Below are 17,053 nucleotides of genomic sequence, written 5' to 3'. Positions count from 1 at the left end.
TTCACGTTGTTTTCTGGCCCACGGGCCTGGTCGATAACCTTCATCCCTCTGCCATCGAGTGTGACACTGCTGAAGTCAGCACTGGGCTCCGAATCAGGAGTGGGCCGCTGATTTATAACCTGACACACACACAGAGCGAGGTGATGCATATCTAAAAAGTTTACAGAAGAATCATTGAAATTCATATGAGATGCTGGAATTCAGATTCTGAGCAGGGATGCTTGGCTTTGCTACATACGGCGCCGAGTCATTCGTCTTCAGGTCTTATTGATTTATATTTTGACAGATATTAGAATGAGGCCAGTGGTGGGTGTCTTTGGCAGTGTCATCTCCTCTCCCTCTCTTGGATTCATTTGTTGACCAAGAAAGCTTTCAGGGAACTGGAGAGCTGAGGTTTTTCATGGAATATTTGGCACGTTACTGCAGCGCCCTTTAAGTTTATCCCATTAAGGCAGAGGAGTGTTTTCTGCAAGACAAACACGTAGAATGATGGATAACCGTCTTGCATGCTGAAATGTGTTGCTGTCTGAGCATCCCGGTGTTGAACCTGGAGATCATGTGTGGTCAGAGCCTTCACTGCCTGCAACTGCTTCATCCTACAAAAACACACGCATGCTTTGATTTAAAAAGACAGAAATGTTGGATGACTGTTTATATTTACTCCACTTTTATGGGCTTTGTTTAAAGTTTTGATAAGCCTTTAACCCAAACCTCTTCATTCACCAGGCTGGCTGGATGTTATGGGAGTTGCTGGGAACAAACCATTAGTTACATTCAGCCTGTTGGTTGGGTTGACTGAGAAGCACCTTGGCAGGGGGAGATTACAAAGTTGCAGAAAAATCGCCAAAACAAAGTTATGTTTGAGAGCTGACAGCAGTGAACCGCATCCACAAGAGGTTAAACAATCAAAGTGTAGGGCTCATGTTTGCAGGAACTATGCACAATTGCACAGCCTCTGCCTTAATTGAGTAGTTGGACATTTTGGGAAGCCATTGTCATATCTGTACTACATATTTAACTACAGCCAGCAGCTGGTTAGTTTAGCTTAGCATAAAGACTGGAAAGGGGTAAACAGCAAGCCTAAAGGCAACTAAAATCCTCACATCAGCACCTCTAAAGCTCACTAACACATTATATGTCTTAGGGGTAGTGCTTGTCCTTGAGGTTGGTGGGTTGGGTACGAGTGGTTTGGTTCCCACGGACCGCACTGTCGACAGTTTTCATTGGTGCTATTTCTACAGTAGAAAGTTGTTCCAATGAAAAGATGGATGCAGAGAGTCCAGAGGAACAATAGTTTGTCTTTTTTTATTGCTGTAGCACAGACCGAATTACACCCAACACCAAAGTGTTGGTGATTTCAGAGACAGATACAGTCGGGTCAAAATGTCGTTTTTTGCCCCCAAAAATGTTCAATGGGAATGAGGTCAGGTGACTGTGGAGGAAGGTCCATGACAGTCAGGACGCATCAATCTTCTTTGGTCTTTAAGTGGTGCTTGTAAACCATTGAGGTGTGTTTGGGGTCATTACTAATGGTCTTAGACTTTTTTAGCCTTATGTATCTCAAATTGAATCTGACTATCTCAGTTGAATCAGTCTAAATGGTCAGACTCCACTAAGGAGACGTGAGTACATTTTCATTTTTTATTTCATTTTTTGGTCATTTTATTTAAATGAATTTTGAGGGGGGAACAGTTCACGTCTTGGAAGCACTGTGAAGTCCCTAAAGAAAGTAGTTGAATAACCCAAATATATAGGCCAGTACCCCAATACAACCCCAATAATCCAGCCATATTTCAGTATGGGGCCAGCTTTATACCACTTGAATAGAGCTCATGTCATCCCATAATACATAAATTAGGTCATCCTTGGACCACATACAACACAAAATAAGATCTATGAGAAATGTCTTGTATTTTCCAGACAATTTCAGAGACATAAGATCATAATATTTTCTGTCTCTATTATAGTTCATCTATAAATATTATTTGGATGGCCATTATAAAGTTGTAACTGATGTTTATAAACCTTTACAAAATGGCTTATGAAGCATTTCAGTGTTTGTTAACAATGAAATAACTTTTAACCAAAGTTTAATTAACCATTTATTAAAAATGTTCGTTAGTCAGTAAGCCTAAAATCAGTCAGTTGGGTTCGATTGGGCTGGAGCCCACCTGAGCTGAGCTCCAGCCCAGTCGAACCCAACCGATTGTATAATTCATATGCTAAAGTGTAAAAATGTCAAGTTGCAGTTTTACAAGGGGTTGTGGGCCAATCTATTTCTTGGCCTGGAGCACTGACATCCTGGAGAGTCTGCTGGTTGCCTGGCAACACAAGGTTGATGACAAGACTTCAGGAACATGAATGCTTGTAAAACTGCGACTTGTTGTTTTTACACTTTATATAGTAGTGTAAAAATGACGCTAGGTGAATTCTAGTTTCCAGTCTTTATGCTAAGCTAAGTGAACTTGCCGGGCTCCAACTTCATATTAACTATAAAGATCTGATGATGGTATCAATATTCTCATGTGACTCTCAGCAAGAAAGCAAATGTATTTCCAAAAATGCCAAACTCTTCCTTTAAACAGTCGCCATTTTAAGTTTGGGTTGGTATAATCAGCTAGAGTCCGTCTCCCTCATCTCAAGATATTACCTGAAAATATCCAGCAAGGAGTAGGCTCGACCATCCATCTGAACAGCTATAGCCTTTTGTTTGTTTCAATTGCCCCTTGCCCTTTTTTCAAACTGTCTGCGATTCACAGTTTTGCCTTTGCTTTTCTTTTAGGGGATGGATGAGTAAGCTGGCACTGGACCTTTGAAAACATAGTTCAGGCCCTAATGGCCAGGCCCTCAGCGGCAGGGATTTTTTGGTTTGCAAATTTTAAATATGCAATCTAAGACTTCTATTATCAAATAAAAGAATTGGTCAAAGGTTAGTTTTGAACAGAAAGAAAGAGAACGTCTCCGCTCAGTGATTATTCTGAAGACTGAAGTCTAGACTGAACATGTTTATGTGATACCAACATGTTATCAGCAAAATAACATTAGTGTGGCGTCAGGAAAGAAAACTGAAGAAATTCCCAAGAAAGGACAGAATATTCCCCTGCACATGTTTTCCAAAATACTACCTCCAAAGCACCCTTTTTTTTTTTTTAAATGAAGATTGGCTGGTTGAAACAAGAGAAACCAAAGTAATTTGGCCTTCATATCAATGTTTAAAATACAAGATTTCTTGTCGGTTTGAATTTAGCTTGTGGTGTTTAACCTATCTGAGAATGCTTATTGGCTTTGCCTGGACCAGTGAAGACCTTTCCCGCTGCTTCCTAATTCAATATTGTGTAATAACAAGTATTATTGCCTGGACATAAAATACAAGCACACAACTCAAATTATACTGAGAATGGACGATATAGTGCATGTGTTTATGTTACATGGAGGAACAATTATTGGTTTATGATCATTTGTAGGTTGGAAGGACACGTAGAGGTTTTCCTGCTTGAAAAGTATGAAAGTTATTGAGGTGGTGAGAGGAGTTGAACCATACTTTTATTTTGTTGGAAACAAAGGCCCTTCCCAGGGTTATTAATGTTGTCTTTGATGCCCTCTTCTAGACTTTTCAACTGCTTAAACAGGTTCAATTTAATGCCTCTATATGACCCACATAAGCAAACAAAGACCAGCAGTGAATAGATTGGCCATTTCTATATGGTTATTATAGTTTTTCTATTTTAAAAAAACAATTTTATGGCAGAGTGCTGAGGAGGAATCGAGGGGTCAGCCTGAGGAAACAAGCTGCTCTGTAGTCTGGTGGTACATCTTTGTTTCAACATTGCCATAGTACAGTTGTTAATCTTATAGCCACAAGTGAATACATTAACTGATCAGCATGCATTCTGCAAAAAGCTGTGTTTAAAGAAGAAAAAATTTATTAAAATCATTTGTGTCTTTGTTTCACACGCTTTCAAACAAAAATTTACACACTAGCCAGATCAGGATATTTACGACATAATGGTGACACCCCCACCTCTGTCCACAGGGGTCGTCAGAATCAACAAAATAAAAGTTCCCTGTAGCTGCTTTAATCAACAGTGTTAAAGTGGTAGAATAACAGTTAAACGTGTACCTGCTGACACGTTCAACCTTATTATTTTATATATTACATCTTTATATTCTGCCAAGTACACTTATATGAACTACAGTTTTTTTTATGTAACAATTTATGTAAGTATACCTCTTCTATTGCAAATATGAATTCATGGCGAGAGAATAAAGGACGCTCCCCTGCTCTCAGAAAAAAAAGTAAGACCCTACCTTCAGCAAAAAGACACTACTAATTTTTGTCCATTCCCAAACTTTAAACCTTTGTCAGGAAAAGTCAGATACATGGTGTAACTGTGGATTCCTGCAGGGAAATTCAGGGATGGAGATTTAAACATTAAATACAACAATTATGCAACACATTGAAAGATTTTCCAAATAATCAATAATACAAATTCTTAAAGAAAATACTAAGCAGAAATAAGAATACTACACTTAGCAAAAAAACATGAAATTTAAGAAATGTGTCTACTGTACGCCTAGCTGCTCACATTAGTGAAACTGGTACTTAACAAAAAGCAACAGAGAAAGTATTTTAATGTGACCTTATAAAGCGAACTTATAGCAGCCAAACTGGCTGGAGTTTTTAATTATTTAAATTAAATCATGAATGATCTAATAGAGACAAATTCCTAAATGGTGCTTGCCAAACTGACTAAATGATCGTACGGGTGACTCCTTTTCCTGCAAACCTTTTGCCGAAATGAAGCAGACAACACAAAGGAGTCTTCTGCAGAGTAAAAGCAGTCTCTTTTTTTTTCAATTTAAGCAAGCTGCCACTGAGCCAGAACTGACTGTGTCAGAAGCACCCAGTAAAACAGCAAATGGCCATGGTGAGTGGTGTCTGTTTATGACTCATTTCTACCTGCCGTCAGGCGGCGGGGAGAAGTGGGAGAGGAGGAGAGAGAGCTCAGTGGTAACAAGGGAGGAATTGTGTGAGGATACAAGACAGTTCCGTGTGGTTGTCAAGAAAACAAGGTAGTAGTGAAACCTATTAGAGATGGGCCATTTAGTAGCTGATATTGGCTGTTGTCGGGTATGGTCAACACATGGGCACCTTTATGAGGCAGCTGCTGAAGGACGAGAAAGGGGGCTGGTTCAGATGCACAGTGGAGACATTCTATAGCCTTGTGGAAAAGTCAAATGATTGGAAACGATCTGGTTGTTTTCATTCAAATTTAGCAGGCGTGTGAGTGGCGGATCATCATGACTATATTTGCCCTCAAATGGTTTTGGTCCCATGAAGAAGTCAGTCACACACAAGCTTATAGGAGAAATATTGGTGGTGTCTGGAGAAATGCCCATGTTTTCAAATTCAACAAAACGTTCGCTCGGATCCCTCTTTATAAATGAAATGTTTCACTGTATCAACACCACAAGGAAATTATGGCAATTTTGAAAGGTTTACGAGTCACAGTCATGCATCCTTCTGAGAAACCAGTGAAGATATAAAAAAAGGCTACACATTTCCATACATGAGGAAGAATGAAATGGTAAAAATGTGAGTGAAATTCAAGTCTCTTTCACACTAACAGGGAACTGATTATTAACTGTCATTGTAACAAAAAATGCTATACATGTATAATACATCTATAATATATATAGACCTCACGAGACCATGTTACCTATTATACTCCTAAACTGATACTTCAGTTAAAACTTTAACAGAATGAGTAAGGTCACTAAGACATAAGATTATTAAGTCCTGCACAGTGCAAAAGCATGATGAAACAGTCATAGCTGAGCCCCCTAAAATAATTTAAAATTATGGAATTTGCTATGAGAGAAAACTGAGCAAACAAATAACAATACTATAGAGTTATCATTCCTGCATATTGGAAATTTAAAGGAAAAAGGGGCACAATGGCACAAGAGAACATGAAACAGTTCAGAAAACCAAAATCTATCTATCTATCTATCTATCTATCTATCTATCTATCTATCTATCTATCTATCCATCAAAATAGTGTCCTATTGTACTGATTTATTACTGTATACAAAACAGAATAAGTGGACAGCATGTGCTTCATAAAAACCCCGTGAAAGCAGCATCACAACTCTTTTCAGTGAGGATGCAGAGGACGTCGCTAATTGGTCCGCCCCTCTGCACAAAGCTGAAACGTGCTTCCTTTTCCCTTTCCCCGGAGCAAAGATGGCGGAATACGACCTCACCACCAAAATTGCTCACTTTTTAGACCGTCATCTCGTTTTTCCACTGCTGGAGTTCCTGTCTGTCAAAGAGGTACGAACTATATTAACATATACAACTTTCGGTACACTTTTTCGTTAGTTAAACTAATTATATATGGCTTTTGAGCCGTTTTAAAGCGCAAAGGAGTTGTCCACATTTTCTGAAGCGGTGTAAAGTAGCCTCGTTTAACCGAAGTGGAGCCGGAAATGTAGACATGCGTTCAAAATAAAAGCTTCGAAACACGTTACATCTGACATAAATGGATGACTTTCCGTGAGAATAAAACAAAATAAGTAGATTTAATGTTTGTAGTTATTACATGAATAAATATGACTAAAAATGCGACATGAAAGATTACGCATGGCTCATTTTAACACCCTCAAGATTTCCATTTAATTTTACGTTTGAAAATAAAGTACCGGAAGTCTTGAGTTTGAATTGGATGAGCTTGACACAAAGCTGGTAAGCGAGCCACGCGCTGTTTCAGGCGGTTTTAGGAGTGCGCGTTTCCTGTACTCGGCGTAGTAGGTTGTACATCATAGTTGGGCGGTGCTTCCATACACGTTCGCATTCTGTCGGTCAGCGATTTTACCGCCCGGTGGGGATATACGGGTTAATAAAACAGGCATAAGTTAGCTCTTAGTCGATGCTAACCATTCGAAGCTAACAAAAGTCGTTCATTTTGTATAAATAACCTTAAAGGTTGACGTGTGTATTTAGTCAGGCTGTGGCAAGTATCGCTTAACAGCTGGAAAATAATAATCAAGAATGTCCACAACACATAACACAACTATCAATAGCAAAACGTAACACCGGCTGTGTTCGGTGATAACGTAGTATTGTGTATCTGTAGGTTACGTTATAAAGCTCACATGAGCGTCAGTTTCTGTTCAAGATGTCTCTGTTACGTGTAGTTAGCTAACAATGGCTAATATGTTTAGCTTAATTTAAACTGAATGTTGTTATAATACCATCAACAATAGCCAGCACGCCATTTGATGTTCAGTACAAATATTTATCATACAAGCAACATATACTTTTTATCTTTTGAAGGCTAAGACGGTTGACGATAAGAGTTTGTGCTTTGTAATAATTGATTAATTGGAAACATACAGTATAAGTCTTTATAACTTTGTCTGAGCCTCCAGGTTAGATGATAGTATTGTACAAAACATCCCCTCACCTCTGTTTTCTATTATTGTTTCTTAGATCTACAATGAGCAGGAGCTGCTTAATGGAAAACTGGACCTCCTCAGTGACACAAACATGGTGGACTTCGCCATGGATGTGCACAGAAGCCTCTTTTCTGAAAAGGAAATTCCCCATAGTAAGTGTTGACGCTTGGTGGATACACACTCCATATCCGCATTTCTCCAGCAACCACTCACACAATAGTAAGGATGATATTGAAATTTCCTTATAGAAATCATACAGGGTTACTGCGCTACACCACTCAATCCATTTAGAATTGATTTAGCAGTAAACTTTGTTTACAGTGCTTCCAGTGCTTGGTCGCATGCCGTGTAAGTGTTGGTTGATGGTGTTGCTGTAGTTAATGCCCTTCTTTATCCTCCCTGTGTCAGCTCTAAGGGAGAAGAGGACTGAGGTTGTGGCCCAGCTAAAGCAGCTGCAGTCAGAGACAGAACCCATTGTGAAGATGTTTGAGGACCCGGAGACAACAAGGCAGATGCAGTCCACCAGGTAAAGCCTCTCATTTATGAATAAGACTGGTATCTTTCATTATTATGACAGTTGTTATTGTCCTAAAACAGATTTTATGCGAGACTTTGCCTTTGTGAGGTTGTGAAATTTATTGCTGGTCTTACTTGCCATGTTTCTAGGATTTGTAAAACCTGTTATTTGAAACAATAGACGGAACAGCAGCACTGCAAAAGGATTTTGTAGAGTCAATGGAACTGCATTTTGAATGAAAAACGCACTTGGCCTTTTTTAGGGGCGAGTCAGCAAAGACGTACGTAAAAAGAGACAGACGCAAAATGCTGTGGTTAACTTTTATTAAGACTGTTTTGTTGTAGACGGTGATTAAAATAGTTTGGTCATATTCAGTCTGTGTCCTTGCCTTTGTTTCTTGGCGAGTGTGTACAGTTAATCAAAAGCATTTTCCATTTTCATTTATTTTCAATTTGTACTGTTTTATTGTATTGTTTTAGTAGGGCTGCAGACATTTGTTTATATAAGACATAGATTAATATGAACTGTTATGAGATTTGAAGCCTGATAATAGCAACATTGATTTAGCACATGTCCATGTAATGGTAAGTTTGCTAAGTCAGGAGGAAATCTTCCTTTTGGATGAGGGATCTTGTGTCTGTCTTAAGTTAAAGAATTTTTTCTTCATACCATCTGATTTTATGAAACAATGGGAAACTCATCTGGGGTCAATGAAGAATTTGCTCTGAAGCCAAAGGACATGCAACAGTTTTATTCCATCATTATGGCTAAATAATTTTTGATGCGATCGCTTGTTTTTGACATTATTTCTGGATTAGAGGATCATTCAGTGCAGGGAATGAGAAATGGGTTGATATTTGAACCCCAGTGCCCTGTACTTTGGGTTAACACACACAGATGCACAAATCATTTTACAGGGTAATATAACCTATTGGTCTCAGTACTTTTACTGAACAGTAGGCTAATCTGCCTATATGCCTTACCAGGCTTTATTTGGACAACCACTGAAGCCCAGATGTCATAGTAAATCGTGTTAGTACCATATTTATAAACAGTCTGTTACTGTTGGACACACATGGTAGATTATGAAAACCATAAGGGTGAGCGATGATTTATGTCCTCATTTGTTCAGACTTGTTAAAGCAATGAAAACCACTTTTTTTAGTCAACCTGTTACAGATTGCTCCTTGACTTTTTCAGTGCAGAAGGTGGCAGTAATGCTGTGCAGACTTTTTCATTAACAGTTGCCACTTGTTGGACATCTACGCAGCTGCTTTTCATCTAAACCTCAAAACAAGTGCAAAGCAAAATGTATAAGTTAAGCTATTTTGTATCACTGTTAAGACAGACATTGTATGAATATTATTCTTTCGCCCATTTTCTACCTTTGTGAGAGATACATCGGCAGTGCTGCAATGCATTTGTAGAGCATTAGCAGAAACGACCTGTCCTGAAGCAGCAAAGAATCCGGCCCTAGCCTCAATAACACATCACACATTTGCCAGCAAATGCACACTAATTCATTCACATTACAGAAGTGAAAATACCCAAGAAACACACATAGTTTCAATGTGGTGTCCACATAAATACCAAGATTTTAGGTTACAGGCAAAGTAGTAAAACGCAGTTTGGATACAACAGTTTAGAAGAGCCAGTGCATTCCTTTATTTTGACAAAGCCATAGAGACTCAGAGGCACTTCCCTCACCAGACATAATTTGTTAGACATGGCTAGCATAGATTTATAGTGGCCAAACCGACTGTAATAAACAGCCCATCACACTGTTTTAAAAGTGAAATGGTCTTCATGTATGCACAACTCTTGATTTAGAACAGAAGTGGAAAAATGTACCTGAATGAGACTCCATACACCAGTATGTCAGCCAAACTGCAACTCAAGTTAAATGACCTCTAACTACAGGAACTGTCTTGCTTCTTTTTTTTTTTTTTTTTTTGCAGGGATGGACGAATGCTCTTTGACTATTTGGCAGAAAAACATAACGTAAGTTGGCCTGATCTGCTGACATCTCACTTCTTCACTGCATTTCCCATGGCTCTTGTGTGAACCCACGGTTGTTTTAGGGGCGAAGTGGGAGGGGCTGGCCGAGCAGGGAAATGCAGAATTACTTCCCAAAACCCTTAACTCATTTTCGGGGTTTGTATGGCTTGCACAAATTCTGCGGACATTTACATTCTGTGGTGAATTGTTAAGAATAAACAGAGTAGCTCGGGACTCGTGGATAGAGCCGCAAGAATGCCGGAGGTTCTATATTTACCGTGATGTTTGGCTTCTTACACTCCCCTCCATCGGTCCCCTCCCACTCCGGTATCCCGCTGACCTGCATGCTGTCCCCAGTGCACCTCCACACAGCCCAGGCTCAGGGCCCCTCAGCATGCTGTGGGAAAGGCTTGGGCGGCCCGGAGCACCCACTGCCTGTCCCATTTATACTGAATCCTAGTGAATGGCCTGACGTCAGTGCACGCTGCTGTGAGATACTGGACAGCAGGAAGGACAGTTAAATATAGGTAGACAAGTAGGCTTGAAATGATAGCCCTATATATACATCTCCATTTCTAATTTAGTTCACCTGACCACTGCTTGGCACATTGCTATAGCAGTGTTTACTCTATATTAATTTAGCAGTGGTGTGCCACCACAAGAGGAAAAAGTATGTTACCACTACCAATAGATATGCAATTAAAATTAGATTTTTCAATTTAGTTATGAGGATTTAAAATATATTTGGAGTAGCCCACATTTTGAGGCGTAATATTTTTATTTTGATTATACCTTAACCCTGAAATGCCACAACAATACAACTGGGATTTCCACATAGCTGCATTGCAGAGCAAGCACTTTGTTTAATTTGAAAATATGCCTGATTTTTTTAAATTAATTAATTTATTTTTTTACTTCTTTTGACAATTCACTTTTTCCCTCTAGCGATATTGATATACTTTTATTTCTCTTGAAGTTCCGTCAGGAGTACTTGGACACGCTGTACAGATACGCCAAGTTCCAGTACGAGTGTGGAAACTACTCTGGTGCTGCAGAATATCTCTACTTCTTCCGTGTCTTGGTAAGTTTTCAACTCTTGTCATTGACATTCAACACCAGTTAACATTAATAGTGATGTTTGCTGATAACTGCACACCTTGCCTCACTTAACAGAGTGCCTATAGTATTTTACTGTCCTCATTTATAAACTGGCTTAAGGCATTTCTCTGACATATTAAAACTGAACATCACATTATGTTTGCCAGATTGCTTTAATTCCTCAGAAGACCAATGCTTGCATAGGAGAGGAAAAGAACACTTAGAAGTAATTGAATGTGATAAGCTTACGTCATTGCCTATTCAATTCCCTGCACGTCTTTTGTATTAAGAGGAGACTGCTGCTGTAAGACTTGAGTAGGATCTTTTACTGGGCCAAGTGATCAGTGGCGGACTGCATAATCTGTCTGTAGTCTTCTCACGGGGCTGGCCTCGGTAGACAGCTTATTGATTTGAGTGCTGTGGCCAGAGTCCCTTGTCACGACTTCTGAGGTTATAGTGTGCTTAAGTTATGCAAGGCACCTCTTAGTTAGCATCAAGAGGGTTACATATATTTTGCAAGGTGTTTCAGGGAGGCTGTGCATGTTCGATGGGGAGTGTGCTTATGGTGTGTTTATTAAGGTATGTTTTTATGAGGATGCCCTTTTTTTCCCCTGAATTTAAAATGATGAGCCGGAGGATAAAAAACAATTTATATTATACAAACAGTTTGATTAAATTACATTTTTTGTTCGAGGTGAATGTTGAAAAATTCAGTGATGCCAACCAATGTTTTTCAGATGAAGATAATTACAGTTCAGAGAGTACTGGCAGTATTCTTGTTAGTACACATGCACACTCCCCATTTCCTCTATAAACAAAGAGACTTGTTGCCTGGGTTCTGGCATTTGTGGCTTCACTCCCTTTGCCCTCAGAAATGAGTGAAAGATGAACTAGGCGGTGAAAGGGCGCTCTGTGCCGCTCGACTGCATGGGCTGCTGCCTCTCATAAGACGTCCACAACCTTTCAGTGGCCATGGTCAAAAACCAAATTTGAGTCACTGTGAGGTTAAAATTGTCTGAGAGGTGCCACCTCATCCCTTGGAGTTGTCCTTTTTTTAGATTATTAAAAAGTGATCCTTGAATATTTGACTGTTAAGCTTTACCTCCTGTATTAGGCTAGTTTTTGATTACAAAAGAATTTAACATTATTGTATCCTTTGTAGTGTACATGTCGAAGAACAACTACTGGTTAGGTTTAAAGGACCTTCAGACTAGAAGTTTAAAGCAGGTGCTAATCAGCTGTATGGATGCCACGAGTAGGAATTTTTCCCACTGGTTAGTAAACTTGTGCCAACACCAGTGTTACAGATTACACTGGACATATTACAAATCAAAATACTCATTGATGATGCTCAATATATACAGTGCATTCAGAAAGTATTCAGAACCCTTCACTTTTTTCACATTTTGTTATGTTGCAAAATCGTCTATATTAATTTTTTCCTCATCAATCTACGCTCAATAATGACAAAGCAGAAACAGAATTTTAGAAATGTTTGCATATTTATTAAAAGGGAACAATTGAAATATCACCGACATAAGTATTCAGACCCTTTGCTATGACACTTTTGCTAAATCTCGGGTCCCTCCCATTTCTCTTGTACATCTTTGAGATGTTTCTTCACCTTGGCTGTCGTCCACCTGTGGTAAATTCAATTGATTGGACGTGATTTGGAAAGGCACACACCTGTTTATATAAGGTCTCATAGCTGACAATACATATCAGAGCAAAAACCAAGCCATGAGGTCAAAGGAACTGGCTGCAGAGCTCAGAGACAGGATTGTGTCAAGGCACAGATCTGGGGAAGGCTACAAAAGAAATTCTGCTGCTTTGAAGGTCCCCAAGAGCAAAGTGGCCTCTATAATTCTTATATGGCAGAAGTTTGAAACAACCAGGACTCTTCCTAGAGCAAACTGAGCAATTGGGGGAGAAGGGCCTTGGTAAGAGAGGTGACCAAGAACCCGATGGTTCCCCTGGCTGAGCTCCAGAGATCCTGTGTGGAGATGGGAGAAACTTCCAGAACGACAACCATCAATGCAACACTCTACCATTCTGGGCTTTATGGCAGAGTGGTCAAACAGAAGCCTCTCCTCAGTGAAAGTTGGCAAAAAAGCACCCAAAGGACACGCAGACTGTGAGACACAAGATTCTCTGGTCTGATGAACCCAGATTGAACTGTGTGTCCTTAATTCTAAGCATCCCCGCTCATCACCTTCCCGATACCATCCCAACGGTTAAGCATGGTGGCGGCACCATGACGCTTTGGGGGTGTTTTTCAGCGGCAGGTACTGGGCAACTGGTCAGGGTTCAGGGAAAGCTGAATGGAGCAAAGTACAGAGATATGAAAACCTGGTCCAGAGCGCTCAAGACCTCAGGCTGGGCCGAAGGTTCACCAATGACACTAAGCACACAGCCAAGACAATGCAGGAGTGGCTTTGGAACAACTTTGTGAATGTCCTTGAGTGGCCCAGCCAGAGTCCTGACTTGAACCCAATCAAACATCTCTGGAGAGACCTGAAAATGGCTGTCCACTGACGGTCCCCATTCAACCTGACGGAGCTTGAGAAGATCTGCAGAGAAGACTGGCAGAAAATCCCCAAATCCAGGTGTGCAAAGCTTGTTGCATACCCAAGAAGACTTGATGCTGTAATCGCTGCCAAAGGTGCTTCAACTAAATACTGAGTAAAGGGTCTGAATTACTTAAGTCAGTGTAATATTTCAGTTTTTCCCTTTTTAATAAATTTGCAAAAAATTCTAAAATTCTGTTTCTGCTTTGTAATTATGGTATATTGAGTGTAGATTGATGGGGGGAAAAAATAATTTTAATTATTTCAGCATAAGGCTGCAACATAACAAAAGGTGAAAAAAAAGTGAAGCCGTCTGAATACTTTCTGAATGCACTGTATACAGCACTGTATGAAGTTACTGCTCAAACACAAGTAACACACAACTTTTATTATAACTAGTCACACAAAATGAATGTGCTTGTCAGTTAGCCTAGCACTTACCGCTATCGGTCATCAAAAATGCAGACAAAACAAGGCAATGGTCATTTTCAACATTTGTTGACATTGGATCGGTTTAAAATATTGCAGGGAGTAATGGAAGAGTGAGCTGTTTACAAGAAACGCTGGAGGCAACAGGCTGCTTTCCTCCAAATTCTCAGTAATGTAACCAACTCCTTTTCCCCCATTAAGGTAATCAAGTTCCCTATTAGCATTGAGTTTAACACTGAAGCTGCGTCTAAGATCGCATAGAGGGCATCTTCAAGCTTCTAGCTGTTGACTTATTTTATCTATCCACTTGAAATAAAGAACACATTTCCAGTGGGAATTTATCTTTTTTTTTTTTTTTTTAATTCCTTTTGGTATTATCTTACATCAAGTGTGAGGAAGTTCAACTCAAACAAATGTCCTATAATGACCAGTGGAACCAGCCTGCATAGTCAGTGGTTTCCAAGTGTCACTCACTTGTCCTCTTTCTTTTGTTTGTCTTTGGTTCGGCATTTAACTTTGCGGTACAGCAGAGGACTCCTGCCAAAGCCAGCCCTGAGAGAATGGGCAAGAATAAGATCAACATTTTGTCTATTCATTAGAGTGAAAAACATTAAGACCGTCTTTTGTTCCTAGTCTAATTGGCATTTGATACTGCACTGCGTTGCCTGTTGTCTTTTGGATGTCAGTGACTCTGGCTAGTCATGCACATTCACTATGCTGGAGTGTCCCCTCCTCAAAAACTTGGCAGTGACTCTGAGCGATGATGAACCCTCCTCGCTACAAACAACCCTCTTAACCCAAAGCAGTTGGGTACTTCATTTGATGGGTTTTTCACTGATCTGCTCAAATCTGTAGTGGGAAGAGTTGCATCTGAGACAAGATGACGGGTAATTCACCCAAGATTTCCACTTCCACTCCCCACCAAAAAAATGCATTAAGAAAAGTCTTCAAAAGCTTGCTACGGATATGTCCCACTGTTCCAACAACAGTTGTTTATGGCTTTGCAACTCAGTCTAAATAAACCAAAATTGCTTTAATTGAGGTATGTTGTTCGAAGTCCAGCACAGATTTTTTTTTTCTTTTTACCCCTCAAATTGTTAGACCCCTCATTTTCAGTTCCAGCCAGATCAGGCTCTGTAACCAGATATCTGTTGCTTACTCTTGACAATGCAAGAGGCTTTTTAGACAGGGAGTAGGAAGAAATGGATTTCATTAGTGGGAGTGTGTATACCACTCTCCCCCTCCCCTCTTTTCGGTGTTTTGTGGACCTCCCATCCTCACAGGCCCTTCTTCTGTCTTTCCCTCCCCCGTATGGAAGAGGTGAGGCTCCATAAAGTCATTTAACGTGGGAAACCCAGTCAATTAAACGAAGGAAGCCAGCCTTGCAAAATCCATGCCTCAGGTCTTGTTACAGTGTGGCCTATCCCGAAAAGAGCAACTTATTCATATCATCACTTAATGCAGGGATTGAATGTTAAGAATAAAGATTGAGTATCCCGACGGATCCCCAGCACAGTAAATTTATTGTTGCTGGTCAGTCAGCGAAAATGTGCCCATTTCACAAACCAATGGAAACTTAAGGTAACTGCTGGAAAAACCCAGGTATTGAAACTTTTCTAGCGTGGCCACTAGTGAAAGCCAGACTGTGTGTGTGTCTGTGTGTGTAGAAAGCTGCCATAATGACCTGGAGGTCAGCCAAACGTAGCAGGCAGGGACTTCCAAGAGAGGGAAAAAAATAACAAACAAAACAAAACACTTGAACAGATGAAATGCTGACCTTTATCCTGGCAGTGGAGCCAGTTTTTTCTCTCGCTGTTAACAACACCGATCTTTCTTGTGACTTTTGCACTTAGAAAAAAAAAAATCATTCATAATGAACCTTGGTTGTGCTATGTGATCAAAGAAACTCTGCCCCTCTGACTGGTTGGACGGACACACCATCTTATTGTGTTCGCCTTTTGAGGGAATACAACAAGAGATTTTCCAAATATTTCCCCTTACCTGAGCTCATCTCAAATTATAGTGGTTTGTTGAAATGTTATCAGAGTGAAACTGGTCTGCATAGGAAAAGAAAACCTTTATTTCTGAATAATTTTCCCAATTTGCGGGTTTTCAGCGGAAAACTGCTCTTTTTTAGTGTTTCCTCCACTTGTACATCTGTCGTGTCTCACAGTCCAACCCAGCGGCTGTCCGACGGTGTCCGGGGGTGTGTGGTTAGGATCTAGGTTTCTCTGGCCGCTCAGCAGACACCCACCCTGACTTCCTGCTTGACTCATGTCACTGCGTCTGGTGTTTGGTGTTATCGTGAACTACTGTGGCGCAGAGTTTCCCAGAGCCTGAGGGTGTAGTCCAGTGTCCACTACAGATGATTGCCTTGCAGAGGTTCAGAGGCATTCTCAACCTGTGTTTCATTACCTGCTTCTTTTTTGTTTGTTTTAGTCTGTTCTGGAAATCAGAAACGGTAGCCTGCAACATTTTTGAGAGTGATTATCCTCAAAAAGATGTCTCATTAGCGTCAGTTCATATTTCAGCCTCATTACCTCGTGATAACGACAAAATTGTCCATAGTTACTGAAGGCAATGGGTAAATGACAGAAGTATGTTGCTGCTCAGTGCAACATAACGTCTCCATATTCCGTTAATTATTTTCTTATCAAACCAGCTCAGTTAGGTGAACCAAATACACTCGGTTAAATTTGTGGCAGTAGTGTTTCTTTTCCCGCGCGCCGCTGTTTCTCTGTCATGCCGTTTTTATACAAAGTTTTCTTAGCTTAGCTTCCTTGGTGAGTCGGCCAATGTTGTTAAGTTTTGAGGCTGAACAAAACTTAAATTATGGACATGTGGTGCAGAGACGAGGGTGCTTTTAAACCTGGCGCAGGGATGTATGTTGGTGGTAACAGGAGATAGTTTCCTCTGCAGGGTGAGACAGTTTGAGATTCATTTCAGAGCAACAGTGGGAAACAGTGGCAGCTACAGCGGTGAG

General features: G+C 40.2%; 1 protein-coding gene across 1 annotated transcript in view; it reads left to right on the top strand.

Moving 5' to 3' along the window:
- The first annotated feature begins 6,211 nt into the window (after window positions 1–6,211).
- Window positions 6,212–17,053, top strand: part of eif3ea (eukaryotic translation initiation factor 3, subunit E, a) — a 31,264-nt gene continuing 20,422 nt past the window's right edge. Inside the window, exons 1-5 of the mRNA XM_084357533.1 lie at window positions 6,212–6,337; window positions 7,496–7,613; window positions 7,870–7,987; window positions 9,937–9,979; window positions 10,953–11,057. Of these exons, the coding sequence (XP_084213659.1) occupies window positions 6,248–6,337; window positions 7,496–7,613; window positions 7,870–7,987; window positions 9,937–9,979; window positions 10,953–11,057 (474 nt within the window). The 5' untranslated portion in view covers window positions 6,212–6,247. The remainder of the gene's footprint in view (window positions 6,338–7,495; window positions 7,614–7,869; window positions 7,988–9,936; window positions 9,980–10,952; window positions 11,058–17,053) is intronic.

This window comes from Pagrus pagrus (assembly GCF_965226575.1).
Source record: "Pagrus pagrus genome assembly, chromosome: 7".
In the NCBI taxonomy this organism is placed as follows: domain Eukaryota; kingdom Metazoa; phylum Chordata; class Actinopteri; order Spariformes; family Sparidae; genus Pagrus; species Pagrus pagrus.
The sequence above is the reverse complement of the archived record's forward strand: the minus strand, read 5'-3'. Positions and strand labels throughout refer to the sequence as shown.